General features: G+C 48.3%; 1 protein-coding gene across 2 annotated transcripts in view; it reads left to right on the top strand.

The window, feature by feature from the left end:
• ACTN4 (actinin alpha 4) overlaps positions 1–14,671 on the top strand; it is a 298,634-nt gene that overhangs the window by 220,171 nt on the left and 63,792 nt on the right. For both annotated transcript variants that reach the window (XM_085625020.1, XM_085625021.1), the window contains exon 11: positions 3,797–3,944. In XM_085625020.1, the coding sequence (XP_085481146.1) occupies positions 3,797–3,944 (148 nt within the window). The remainder of the gene's footprint in view (positions 1–3,796; positions 3,945–14,671) is intronic.

Genomic DNA, 14,671 nt, shown 5'->3' with positions numbered 1-14,671 from the left:
CTGGAGACTGAGGCAGACACTTTGAAATGTATTGGACTCAAGAAGAGGCACAGTAGATCCCTATATGGGATCCACAAGGAGGATTTCAGTGGGAGGAAAAATATTCAATCTTCAATCCTGGCCAAGTAGATTTACAGATAAGTGGGAGCTAGATATTGCACAGAATAGATAGCTCATTAAAATAACCACTTTACAAATATCAGTCTTCTCCATATCAACTAGCTGATTCAAGAGATAGAATTTTCTTAGAATGAGGTTTTGAAGTAAAGCAATAAAGGTCTATGTGAATACGATTTCTTTGTAAAGGAGTCTCAAAGCGAGTTTAGATCCATTCTCTAACTGAAAAGCAACAAACAGATAAATAACAGAACATTTCTAAATACTGGGCTAGCACCAGATGTCCAGTCTGGCTGATCACTGGTACACTGCTTGAGCAGTAGGCCCACAGTCTGCATATTTGTGCGTGGCAAAGCTCAAATGTTTTTATGGTCCAAGATCAATTATTTAACTGCCAGTACAGAGTTTTCCCCTTAGATCCAAAGACTTCAGTGGCTTTATCCATATGCGAGCCAGTGGTAGTGGCATATATTTGTAAATAGTACCATTTTGTCATCACGTGTTGCTTCTCTAAGAATACTGCTAAAACTAAAGGCAATTCTGGCATTTATTCAAGCAAAGCTTGCTCTCTTTCTGAGGCCCCCAGAAAAGATACTATGTGACAGAATTCCCTACCTGAATCTGACATTTTTTTTATAGTGGGGGATCCCTCAAGGTATATAGTCTCATGGGGTGAAAATGTACAGTCAGCATGCTGAAAGTAATGGATGCCCTTCGTACTCTCATTTCTTTGTTTCCAACACTCCTCCTTAGCAGTCATGATTCAAACACAAAACACCACCACTGTGTTATCTGAATAGCAGGGAGTCGAGGCACTAACCCTTCTAGAGGTAAGCTTATAACATTTGGAACTGGCCCCTTGATAATGGAATGAGAACTTGGTTTATCTTGCAGGCTTAGAAAATGTGACGACATACCAGCTCAAAGGAACCTTATTAGAACACAAATGGGTCTTCCATAGTGTGCGACCCCCTTCTGGGGTGCCTCAGGGCAAGCTAGGGCTGCTGGGCCTCAACCATAGCAGTTTAAGTCTTTTGCCTCTGATTTCCTGGGGTGCATCCTATTTTGGCTCTGTAATATTGCGCAAAGTACAAACTCTTCTGCACCGGACTATGGTAGCAATGGCGAGCTGGCACAGATTTCTCAGAGAGAGAGAGTGTGCTGATACTCGAGGTTAGTAATCGTACAATAACTCAATAAAAATGTGCAAACCAATCCTTGTCTTTGTAGAAGGAAAAGTACTTTAATATGCACTATAACATAATACTACCCACTACTTATATAGAATCCAATTTTGTGTCTCTGGGCACTATTCACGAAGCAATGCACCTTTCCCTTAGCTCTGTTCTTCATCCCTGATCCAGACTCTGGTAATGTCTTCTTATGGAAGAGTGGTGCTCAGGCAGACAACTGCTCTGGCTACACAGCAGCCCACTGAGTACTCTGCGGCACTCACTTCTTTGGTCATAGAGGATTTGCAACTGGAACAAGCAATGGAGCAATAAGGTCCCACTTTTATACATCAAAATCAAGCAGATGTCTATCCACCGTCTAACTGCAGAATGAGGTCAAGCCGATTCTCCTTTTAAGTGTCCTTTCCAGGCTGCTCTTCACTTTGTAGACTGATTCTCCTCCCTGCAGGCTTGCTTCAAACTTGGGGCATCCACGTCAATGGCACAAAGAGGAGTATTGTGTGTACTTGCGTGTCATTGCCAAACTGGAGTAATCTGGAAGGGCAAAAAGTCTGGCCTAATCAAAATGTTTCCACACCTTCCATGACAGTCTGCAATCCCACCCCTCTTGCCTACCATTCACCAACTGATTGGGTTCAACAAGGCGAATCAGCAGCTCCTTGCTAGCAAAATACCTAATCAAGTTTCTACAGGAGCCCTGTTTTCGCTCTCTCTCTTCAGAATCTAGATCGCCTTTCTCCAACTTCAAAAATGTGAGCAGTGCACTTTCACTGTCTGTGAAAATAACCCTTACCTCCATCTTGTGCAAAGGCCAGGCCAGTGCTGTCTGAAACGAATCCCAAAGACCGTCCTTACTCTCTCACTTGAACACTCCATGCCTGTACCATGCACATGAACATGGACTTGAGATCTTAACAGTAGGATCTGGTTAGGGGCCAGTAGACCTCCTCTCCTGTGACACAGGTAAATTCTGGTTACAAATATAGATTCCCAAAACACAATGTGGTGCCACCACTAGTCTGCCTTAAAGCCACGACCGGAACAGGGGGTCATTGTTTCATTGAGGACACCCTCTGTGTTGCCCTTTAGGTCACAGAACACGTCCAAGGCCATACTCATGTCAAGGGACAGGACTAGGCCTCTGCATGCACATTAGATTAGCATCCCATTTCTGACAAAATCAAAAATCGTGATAACCGATGCATGCACTTGGGCAAAGGAACTCATTTCTGTCTCAACATATGGCAAAGTAATTGCCAAATTATTTATTCAGAGGAACTCTCCTAACTGTATCTTGGGCCACAAAAAAGAAACCAGTTCAAAGATATGCCTTCAAGTTTTCCAGAACTCCACTCTAAGAGAAATTTAATTCCAAATGGTTAGCCGAGCTTGACTTTGTCCATGTGTATGCTTTCTTGTTCCGCTCATTCCAAAAGAGTTATCAAGCTCAAATCGTCAAGGTGGGACTAGTCTGCATCACCTTGTAAGGATGGTGTCCAGATCCAAAACCCAGCCTCTCAGAACATTGGTTAAGTAGCTTTAAATCCTAGATCCACAGGTCAAAAACTGCCTCTTTTCCAAGTAAGATGGCATACTATTTAAAGTAAATTTACGCAGCTCGATTTTTGACACTGAATAGCATCACTTGGCGGTGTTGACTTTGTACTGCTAGAGAAAGATTTTCAGACCCAGCCCCATTCCCAGGAAAGAAGTTGAAGCTTAAATTTGTGGAAGCTGTACCATATGGCTGAAAGAACATTGCGAAAGGTAATCGAAGAGTTAAAATGGCCTGTCTTCAATCCTAATAATTTATTATCGCTGATGTTATTGAGGATTATGCTCCACCTGTGCCCTGTGGATCTGTAGTATAGTTTTAAATACGAATCTTGCTAGATCCTTTTTAAATCTGACACTCAAATGAAGTGCCTAAAAGGCTGCCTGCTTTGTAGAAAAGAATACATCTTCTACAATATTAAAGTAGGCGGGGTCACTGATTTAGGGTAGTGCTTTAACTCTATTTAATATTGCTGATTTGGCTTTTGGATTATGATTTTTAAAAAACTGATTATCTTGCTTCAAGTATGCATGTTTGTGTTGAAAATTAAACCAATTGAAAGCATACTTTAAAAACAAAATCCTCGATTGCACTCATGCTCAGATATTAAACAGTTCATGAAATCAGATGATTTTTAAGATTGAGACAAAGGATCACAAGTAAGCACCTTTCTACCCTGTCATGTAGCTGAAAATCCTACCAAGAAGTGGTTATTGTTAGAAGTTAGTAATGTTTTCCCTATGTAAAAGAGGAGGATTGTGACTAGATATCTTTTTTAGACAATGAAATGTCAGTTGCTATTGCTTATCTGGAGGTGATGGGGCAGTCTTGCTGATGTTTTCAAAAAGATTGGCATGGTTGTTACATGTACCTTTGTATTCAATGTTTAGAGGGGATATAAACATTTATTTTTTAAATTTAATTTTTCCAGGACATTAATGGCTGCTGGCAGCATCTCGAACAGGCAGAGAAGGGCCATGAAGAGTGGCTTCTGTATGAGATTAGAAGACTGGAGAGACTGGACCACTTGGCTGAAAAGTTTCGACAGAAAGCTTCAATCCATGAGGCATGGACAGAGGGTAAGTTCATTACTTGTGCATGGTGGGCAGAATGGGGGCAGGCAGCCCTTGATGTTTAATCCTGTGTTGCATTCTTGTCCGTGAATGTTATGGAAATTCAAAATTTTAATATAACAATTGAAATTTAGTATCTTATGAGTGACTTGCAGTAAACTGTTCTCCAGCAATGGACGTATGATAGATTTTATTATTTACTAACAATTCCTTTGAAAGCCAGGAATATGCAAGAATTTGTGATTGGTGCCAACTAAATAGCATGTTAAGTTAAACTGACACTTGCGCTTGATTGCTAGTGACTGGCTGACTACTAAACTTTTCAATACATTTGTGTAATCTGTGAGCATACTTGGAACTGTGCTCATGCTCACTTTACTGAAAACAATGAGAGAAGAACTCATTCTGACGCCAGCTTCATAATTCATTTGTTTCTCTGGTAGAGCTGTGAAAAACGTACCATTTATTTTTACTAATGTCCTGATTATCCTCACTTTAGACCCAGTATGGCAGTTTTTTTTTTTAGATGAAGGCACAATTGTTCATTGTAATCCTTATTACCAAGCCAAATTAAATGCAAGTGTAGTTATTTCAATTTTGAACCCCTATGCCTGAGGTCCACTGAGGCCAGAAGTTCAATTAATCCCTTAAATGCTATCTCTATCCCTTGGCTAGCAAAGAAGGATGACAAAGCTGATAAACCCTTGCTACTACTAGCCACTTAACCTCTTTTGACCCGACGAGCTGTTCACTTGTCAACAATCCTGTCCATATTATACTGAAATTTAGGGAGATTGGAAAATTGCATCCTGTTTTTGCCATATAGACTGTTTTTACCAAATAAGTAGATACATGATGAATGTCCGGTAGAGGAATTTAGACAAAACATCACAGATTATGGTAATCTTTCGATTCAAAGCAGACACCCTGCAGATCAGTTAAAAAAATCTGGATATTGATTTTAATTGCATTTGACATTAACTGAACGTCAAAAGCAACAGCATGGTGCTCTTAGATTAAAGTCTTCCAAGAAACAGGTCTTCTTTGACCAAAACTAGAACTAATCCAAGGACCTGTTTATACATTGAGAATATTTTGTTTTAGGAAGTTTCTCCTCTCTGTTGCCTAGTGAATGCGTGTTCTGATAGCAAGTGCCCAGGATTCTCATCAATATAGGAGCCTTGCAGACCATTGCCATGAACTTTTTCTTTGCTTGAAAAGAGTGCCTGTCTTTCCAGAAGTAGAGCCTTAAAATAACCGCGAAGAAGCAACGTGGCCTGGGAAGGAGGATTGAAAATCCTAGGAATTTTCAGTAAGAGCTAGAAGGCATGCATGGGTCGCCCAGAAGAGTGCCCCAGATTATGGTGAAACATTTCATCTATATATAGTGAGACTGACTCATCTTTTACAGTGGCAGCAAATACATTATTCCTGCTATATTTGTGAAGGAGAGATACTGCAAAAGGTGAAAACATTGTTGCCCTAATACTCCAAACAAATCAGAAGGAACCTGAAGTGTTTTTGAAGAGAACTGACAGCTAGTGCTAAATAAAACAAGAAATCTCACTACATCTTCCTGAAGGAGGATTCAGCCGAAAGGAGACTATCACTCTTGCTAAGTCAGGAGTGATTTTGGCCAGGAGTGTCGCACCCAAGCTTTAATTAAAGCTACCGAAAATTGTTAGCTCATTCACAACATTTTAATTTGTGCAGGATGACACAATTGTGCCCATGTTAACGATACTTGATGTTTATAACTACTCATCTATTCCGGGCAGTAATAACAGATCTGAAAGACCTGCAATTTTTTTTTTTTTTTAAAGAGTACCAATAATCAGCTTTTTCTACTTACCTACAGAGGACGAAATTAACAATACACTACACCTGAGTAGAACAAAGTCTTCTGGTGCCTCTTCGCTTCAGTTCACGAACAAAAATTACATAGGCTTTTGCCGTCCTTAGTACTTTTGTACCCTGTTAGTAGGAAAGGTAGCAGGGTTCATGCAGAAATGAAGAACAATATTTTCCAGTCAGCTCAACCTTTTCACATGGCAAGAAAGGAGTGTCAAACATGTTCATAATAGTGCATAATTAGATGAAAAATTACCCTTACTTTAGCAAACAATGGGTGTGTTTCCCCTTTTTTGGTACAGTAGTGAATCAGTTGGAGTCCCGTGTTCGATTTTCAGAAGCAGAGTGAAGTATCTAAGGAAGATTCCTTGTTTTAAGCATATGGGCATACTCATTCCCTTAACTTTGAATGTTCATTCAGCTAAAGCACAGAAAATACTTGTACATCGGGACTAAAATGAGAATTTACACTTCATGGTACTTTCATTTGACAATGCATTGACTTAGAGTGTTTACAAAATGCTTTAACGCAGGTCATGGGCCACCTAGAACAGTGTATCATGGCAAGGGGAGTGCAATAGTCTGCAATCTGAAAGAGACATGTTGGTGATAGATTCCTTACCTTAGAATATCTCCAGGCGTCAGACTGGATACGGTAAGTTTTCGTCAGCAGTACCCCTGCATATCGGAAGGTGGCATCATGTGGCTCCACGTCTGTCGCTGGCGTCGTAAGTGCTGAGATGACGTCACGGAGACTCCTTAGGCGCCACCCATGCGCGCTGACGTCAGTTCTTTCTTTTTCCTCGCCAGCAAGCGCAGATCCAGTTAGAGCACGTACCCTAGTCCCTTTTTGACTATACTTTTGAGACTTTTTGTCTTCTCCTTTTGAGTCTTTGACTCCTGGTGCCACGTAGGGATGCCTGGGTTTAAGTCCTGCAGGGCCTGTTGCCACACACTGTCGGTGGTCGACCTCCATGGCGTCTATCTCTACTGTCTGGAGCGTGACCATGACTACCGGTCATGTTCCGACTGTCTTGCCATTGCTCCGAAGGCCTTACGGGAGCGGTCCCATAAGCTGCTAGAGGCCCGGCAGTCGTCTCCGTGCCGTTCGAGGTCCGAGGGTCGATCGAGGGACCGATAGCGGAGCCATCATCGCTCCTCGGGGTCGAAGTCTTCACATTCTGAATCGGGTAAGGGACGACATAAGAAGAAGTCGAAGAAGCGTTTCCGCTCTCCGACGTCCCCCCCGTCGGTCTCCGGACGCGGGGGCCAGGAGTACCGCCCCCGCGGCTCCTTTGGAGCCTGTGGGTCCCGCGGCCTACCCACCCTATGCGGGTCTGTCGGTGACTCCTGCCCAGGTGCAAGATTTTCTTGCAGCCATGGACTGCCTCTTCAGGCCTTGGGCTCCCACCGGCACACCTTTGGGTCCAGGGCCCAGTTGAGGCCCCTCCCTTGCCGCCGTCGCAGGGACCTCCTCCGGCGCCACCTGCGGCTCCGATCCCGGCACCGCAGTGGGTTCTGTTTGTTTTGCCACCGCCTTCACCTGGGTTTCCGGACAATTTTGCCCCTAGTTGGGACCCTAATTGGGACACGGAGCCGGACCAACGCTTTCCGGCGCCGTACCCTCGACAATTTGTATTCCCCTGTCCCTCCCCCACCTCTGCAGCCTGTTCCTGGGGCAGTGGAGGAAGGGGACGACGCGACACCATCCTAGGGGTGGGGGGGGGGGGGGGCGCACTCCACTCTAATTTACCTTTGTTCCCTGTCAGGTCTTCTTAGATAACTCCGGTATGGTTGGAGGGAGGAGGGAGGGGAATTCGACGGGGCACGAAGTGCCCATGCTTTTATTATGTTCACCGTCCCAGGAGGGGGTTAATTCATTCAGCTGCAGTGAGGAGGCAGGAAGTCTCCTCTGCTAAAACCAAAGGTAAACTAAGGTAAACGAACAGACAGCCTTCACATTCGATGTTATAGTAGAGGAGATTCCTAGCCTCGCACTGCAGCTGAAATGCCTGTCTGTTCGTTTGCTTTCAGTTTAAGCAGTGGAGACATCCTGCCTCCCACTGCAGCTGAAGCATTTCAGCTCTATGAATTAACCCCCTCTTGGGAGGGTTAGCTCTTCCCGGAAAGGAGACAAAGTTTCTTTTAAAACTCCACAGGCAGGCGTGCAAAATGCCAGCCAGCCATGTGTTCTTTTAAACAGACTGCAAATTGCTTGTCTATAAATAAAAAGCATGTTCCCTTTTATCAGCCATAGATTATTCAGGCAGCCCTAGAACACAAGTAAGTTATTTTTATTTGCTGTTCAAAGTATGCATGGACAAGTACTGACAAAACAGCTTTAGGTGACTGCTTAATTTTGTACCACCTGGGACATCAAAATAATGAGCTGGCAACCCTAATCATAAGACTGGGAGTTTGTTGCACGATCACCACATTATTTATTTCCTCCACCCTGCTCCCTGGTTACTGCCATATTAGCAATAGTTTAACACATTTGAAACCCTATGCTGCCGTCAATAACATTCTGAGTTACTTCAAGTGTCTGGGAATGCACCTTGCATTCAGACAACTCACTTCTCGTGACGCACTGGTGGTGCAGGGGGCGCCTGCATATTTACAAGGACGGGAAAAGCCACCCTGTGTGACTTTTCCCGTCCTTGTAAATACGCCCCCTTCAAACGCAGCACTTTGTGTTGAAGAGTTGTTCCATGAGTATTGCTGTGGGTGTTCCCACGCAACACCCATGGAACAAGACACATCTCCAGATTTATGAGGAATCCTAAATCTGGAAATGCGTCTGAATGCTACGCCACCCTAGAGGTGGCTTAGCAAGGTGCAACGAGGAGAAATGTTTTCATTTCTCCTCGTTTTTCCCTCTTTCAATGCGTGCTGCATTCTACAGCATGCATTGAAAGAGGGAAATGCCTGTAGTGATTGTTTATGTGCAGGAAGGTGCTCCTTCCTGCACAAAAACAATCTCCCCACGACACAGGCATCCTTGCACCATGGTGCAAAGATGCCTACGCCAGCGCATGGCTGCAGTTTGTGCGCCAGCGCAGGGGGAAGCACAGAGATGGGTCATATTCTTGTAAATATGTTGCATCCCTGTGCTTCGGAAGTGCCGCAGCGTGGTGCAGCCAAAGGGCTTGCGGTGCCACGCTGCGGCACTTCCTTGTAAATCTGCCCCTGGATGTAGAGCACTACCTGAGGATTGCAGTAGCAAAAATCCATCCACAGATTGACCGTCTGTGGCAAAAAACAGGCACACCCGTCACATTTATGTTGGTGGTGATATCAATCAATGTCGTGTAAAACAAAGCATCCTAGTAAAAACCATTTGCGCACATTTTATCTAGGAAAATAGTGGTTTGAGCTATGTAATAATCTGTCATTTCAGCACACCCACTCACAAACCTGCACTTTACTAAACACTCTTTATTACGTTGAACATTATTTGCTGGATATGGCCCAGGATATGCGCGCGGCGGTCAATTATGTAGTGTACCAGATTCCAGAAATTTCTGTCAGGTGTTGGGGGGGGCCCAACAGCTAAAAAAAATTGAGCGGGGGGGGCTCAACCTACAAAAGTTTAAAGACCTCTGAGCTAGAGGATGCCGGTGGCCTTGACCTCTCCTCTGTCCCTGGTTTTCTTTCTATTCCTGCCGTGGCCAGGGATGAGGGGGCTACATACACTGTGGTGCTCCGTAGAGCAGTTGAGGCCCTTGACCTCGACAGGCATACGGTGACCCTCAAGACTAATCCCACTGAAGTGCTTTAGCCGGCGGCAAGCTCTTTGGAGCCCCTGCTGCCGTTCAATGAGGCCTTAACTGACGTCTTGATGGGCACCTTGTCTAGACCAGCCACGGGGGTTCCCGTGGATAGGAACGTAGCCAGGCGCTATTGCCCGGCTCCGGGTGACCCAGCTTTTCTGTCTACCCACCCAACTTCGGAGAGCCTGGTCATCCAGGCCTCAACCTCCCAGAGCGCATTTCCTACCGCTCCGCCAGATAAGAAATCCAAGAAGCTGGAACAGTTCGGCAACAAACTGTTTTCATCTGCCAGCTTAGGGCTGAGGTCGGTGAACACCGCATGCCTCTTGGGCCGCTTTTCCCACGCTGTGTGGGAAACTGTTGCGGAGGTGCTGCCTCAGTGTCTGGAGGAGGCTCGGACAGTGCTTTCCCAAGCTGTTGCTGAGGGGAAAGATGCAGCAAAGTTCGCCATCAGGTGTGGATTGGACACCGCAGACTCACTGGGTAGGGCGATTTCCACGACCATGCCCTCCGTTGCCACGCCTGGTTGTGGTCCACAGGTTTTTCAGGGGGTTGTGTAAAGTTCTCTTATGGACTTGCCCTTTGATGGCACTCGCCTGTTTGGCGATAAGGCAGATGAAGCTGAAGCGTTTTAAGGACTCCTGGGCTAAGGTCAAGTCCTTAGTTGTCTCCAACACGCTGCCGGCCACGTCGTCTTTTCGTTCCTTTCGTGGCCACGGAAGGGGCGACACGACACGTTCATTCAGCCACAAGCCTGGACAGAACCAACCTCGCCACGGACGTGGTTCCCGCCGCGGCGGGACAGGGAGGCCAGCGTGCGGGTCAGTCCACCTCCACTCCCCCAGCCTCCGCCTCAAAACCTTCCTAGTCCCAGCTTTGTGGCTCCCCCACGCCGGTGGGTGGCAGGATTCGCCATCACCTCCCCCACTGGCGTTACGTTACCTCGGACAGGTGGGTGCTGCAAATCGTTTGAAGGGGCTACTCCCTCCCCTCTGAGACTGCCCCTCCAGCCATGCCACCCCATTACCACTGCATGTCGGGGGACCATTTTGCGCTTCTCCAGCGGGAAGTCACGGCCCTCTTGGCCAAGGGGGCCATCGAGCACGTTCCTGGGCCAGAAGTAGGACGTGGTTGTTATTCCCACTACTTTCTGGTCCCCAAGAAGGACAAAGGGGGACTGCGTCCCATCTTGGACCTCAGGAACGTCAACCGCTTCCTCAGGAAGGAGAAGTTCAAGATGTTGACTCTAGCTCAGGTCTTGGCTGCCCTCGACCCCGGAGACTGGATGGTAGCGTTGGACTTGCAGGACGCATATTTTCATATCCCCGTCCTGACGGCCCACTGGCGTTACCTGCAGTTCACGGTAGGCCAAGAGCACTTTCAGTTTGCCATGCTCCCCTTCAGCCTTACCAGTGCCCCTCGGGTGTTTACGAAAGTGATGGCGGTGGTCGCAGCTCATCTGCGCAGATCAGGGGTTCCAGTCTTCCCCTACCTCGACGACTGGTTGTTGAAGGCGGGCTCGCCCCAGGCAGTCGTCTCCCACCTCCAGACTATTGCCGAACTCCTGCATTTGCTGGGGTTCTCCATCAACCTTGCCGAAGTCGCACCTGAGTCCCTCTCAGAAGCTCCTCTTCATCGGAGCGGTTCTGGATTCGACGCAGTTTCGGGTTTATCCTCCCGAGCAGCGATTCCGGGATATTCAGGCTATGATTCCGATCTTTCAGCATCTATCCTGGGTCTCAGTCAGGATGACCATCCGACTCCTGGGCCTGATGGCCTCCTGCATCCTGCTAGTGCAACATGCCAATGGCCTATGCGGGCTCTGTAGTGGGACCTGAAGTTCCAGTGGGCACAACATCAGGGCAACCTGTCCACGTCCAGATCTCGGAGGGCACTGCACAACAATTGCAGTGGTGGCTCACGAATCGCGATTGGGTCAATGGCATATCCCTCTCCCTTCCCCAACCGGAGAACACAGTGGTGATGGATGCGTCTCTCCTGGGATGGGACGGCCACATGGGAGAGGCGGACATCAGTGGTCTCTGGTCTCCGGCGGAGTCCTGGCTCCATATCAACCTTTTGGAGCTTCGGGTGATCTGACTTGCACTTGGAGCATTCCTTCCCTCTGTCCGGGGAAGTGTAGTGCAGGTGTTCACAGACCACACTACTGCCATGTGGTACTGCAACAAACAGGGCGGGGTGGGGTCGTGGACCCTCTGTCAGAAGGCTCTGCACCTCTGGACATGGCTGGAACATCAGGGCGTTTCCCTGGTGGTTCAACACCTGGCAGGTTCTCTGAACGCCAGGGCACCATCGGTGCATGGTGGATCAAGAATGGCGTCTGAACTCTGACGTGGCACAAGGTCTCTCTGCAGTGTTGAAAACCTTGGTTAGATCTATTCGCCACCGAAGAGAACGCGCAATGTCAGTTCTGTACGTTGGAATTGCCAAGGCGGCACTCGCTCGGTGACGTTTTTCGTTGCAAGTGGAGTTGCGGTCTGTTGTAGCCTTTCCGCCTATATCACTTCTGCTCAGAGTGCTGAAGAAGATCCGGCGCGATTGGGCCCAAGTCATTCTTGTGGCTCCGGATTGTGCACGAAGATACTGGTATCCCGAGCTACTCAACATGGCCATCGATCCCCCGATCCGGCTGCCTCTTCGGGAGGATCTTCTGTCGCAGCAGCAGGGGATGGTCCTCCACCCGAACCTGTCCAGCCTCCACCTCCATGCATGGAGATTGAGCGGCAACAGTTGACAGCTTTCGACCTTCCTTCCGAAGTCTGATATTATTCTGGCAGCCTGGCGTCCCTCCACTAAGGCGGTATACGCCTGCTGGTGGAACAAATGTGTGGCATGGTGCAGGGCTAAGGCTGTGGATTCCCTTTCGGCCCCTCTTTCCAAGGTTCTTCTGTTCCTTCTTTCTTTGGCCCAGCAGGGCTCTGGGCACTATCAAGGGTTATCTCTCGGCCCTCTCCGCCTTTCTACGGCTTCCAGATCAGCCTTCTCTTTTTAAGTCCCCGGTTGTTAATTGCTTCCTGAAGGGCATTACACACACGTTTCCTCCCGTGCCTTTCATCATGCCTCAATGGGACTTTAATCTTGTCCTGACGTATCTGATGTGCACTCCCTTTGAGCAACTTCATAACTGTCCCTTACGTCTTCTCACTCTCAAAGCGGCTTTCCTGGTAGCTATCACCTCTGCCAGACGAGTGAGTGAGCTCCAGGCTCTTTCTTCTAAACCTCCTTTTCTCTCTGTTCATCCGAACAAAGTGGTTTTAAGGACTCGTCCTTTTTTCTTGCCAAAGGTTGTCGCGCCCTTCCACATCAGGCAGACCATCACTTTGCCCACTTTCTTTCCGCCTCCGCATCCTTCAAAAGAGGAAGAGCGGCTCCACCAAAATGTGCGCTCTCGTTCTATCTAAAGTGAACACAACAGTTCTGGGTGGATGACGAACTTTTTGTTGGCTACGTGGGCGCCAAGAAAGGTTGGGCCGTGCACAAATGGACCATCTCGGTCTGTGGGTCGTTCTATGCATCAAAGCCTGATACTCGTTGGCTAAAAAGGAGCCTCCTGTGGGGTTGCGTGCCCATTCTACCAGGGCAAAGGCAGCCACTACTGCCTTGGGACACGGCGTTTCCCTGCAGGACATCTGTCATCCAGCTACGTGGGCCTCGCTGCACACTTTTGCCAAGCATTACTGCCTGGACAGCCAAGTCCGGAGAGACTGCTTCTTTGGCCGTTCTGTTCTCCGTGACTTTCTGGTGTGATCGTGGTTCGCAGACCCTCCATCGGGGTTGGTATTGGGTTCAGGGGTGCCTTTTGGTGTTGGGAAATCTTACCCTCTGTTGATCGCGGTTGGGGGGGCACCTGGTTCTGAGGCTGCAGGCTTCTTCAGCAGTGTTGAGGAAGGTCCTTGGATGCCGGACTCTGGGTCACAGTCGCCGTGGGGTTGTCCTCGTGGTCTTTGTTCACTCCGGCACAGGCCAGGCTTGCTGGTGCAGAGTGTGCTGGGTTCGCGGTTCCGGGCTGCTGCCAGGGATTAGAAGTAGTTTTTGATTAGAACCTCTACTCATGGGAGTCCCAGGGGTTTAGAGTCAAAAGGTAGCCAGGTCCTCCGGGGTTTGTGAAGTTGCTGGCCACAAGAGATGCCGGGTTGGAGCAGGAGCAGGTTCGAGGGTCGGCAGGCCGGTAGGGCTGGGGCCAAAGCAGTTGGTGTCTTCCTCTTCTTAACAGCTGCAGGGCAGGTCTTCTTTCTTCTAGCTCTTCTTCGGATCTTGGAATCTGGAATCTGGGGAAGGAATGTTCAGGGTGCCCCTAAATACTAGATTTAGGGGCGTTACAGGTAGGTGAAGGGCTGGGACCAATGGGTCCCTGTCCTTGGGTGGGTACACCCCCTATCCTGCCTCTCTCCTGTGGGAGGGGGGCAGGAGGCTAGTCCTGATAGGGTAGGGCTTCCCATCTTCAAGATGGCGAGAGCCCGGAGAAGTGCTTCACCTCGCCTCCCCCACCTGAGGGGTGGGGTTGTCAGGCTGGCATATCCCCTGTCCTTATTTGGGGTTTCCGGTCAAGCTTCCCGCCAGAGTGGGGGGTTGCAGTGGCCTGTGGAAGCTCACAGAGGCGGCATGCCTTTGAAGCTTCCCCCTGCACATCCTGTGGGAGGAGATTTAGCACCTCGCCCAGGATGTGCATTGTTGCAGGCCCAGGAGAGCAGGGGCTCTCCTACCCAGGGGTCCAGCAACATGTCTGCTGTGTGGCAGCCTAGGCAGCCTCAGAACAGGCGTGGATTGTAGGTTAGGTTTTAGGGGGCATCTCTAAGATGCCCTCTGGGGTGCTTGGTACATTAAATCCCACACTGGCATCAGTGTGGGTTTAATGTGCTGAGAAGATTGATGCCAAACTTCTCAGTCTTCAGTGTTGCCAATATGGTGCTGTGGAGTTCGTGTTTGACGAGCTCTCAGCACCATGTACTCTTACATGGCAGCACTGCACTTACAGTGCCCAGGAATGGTCCTGGGTACTGTAGGGGCACAGGGCTCCTGCTCCTGTGCCCACTCCATTGGCACAGGGAACCCAGCTAGAGGGGTGGCTGATGTATGCCATGGCAGTGT

The sequence above is a fragment of the Triturus cristatus genome, chromosome 9 (assembly GCF_964204655.1).
Source record: "Triturus cristatus chromosome 9, aTriCri1.1, whole genome shotgun sequence".
Classification (NCBI taxonomy): Eukaryota; Metazoa; Chordata; class Amphibia; order Caudata; family Salamandridae; genus Triturus; species Triturus cristatus.
Note: the sequence above shows the minus strand (reverse complement) of the source record. Positions and strands in the feature narration are given on the sequence as shown.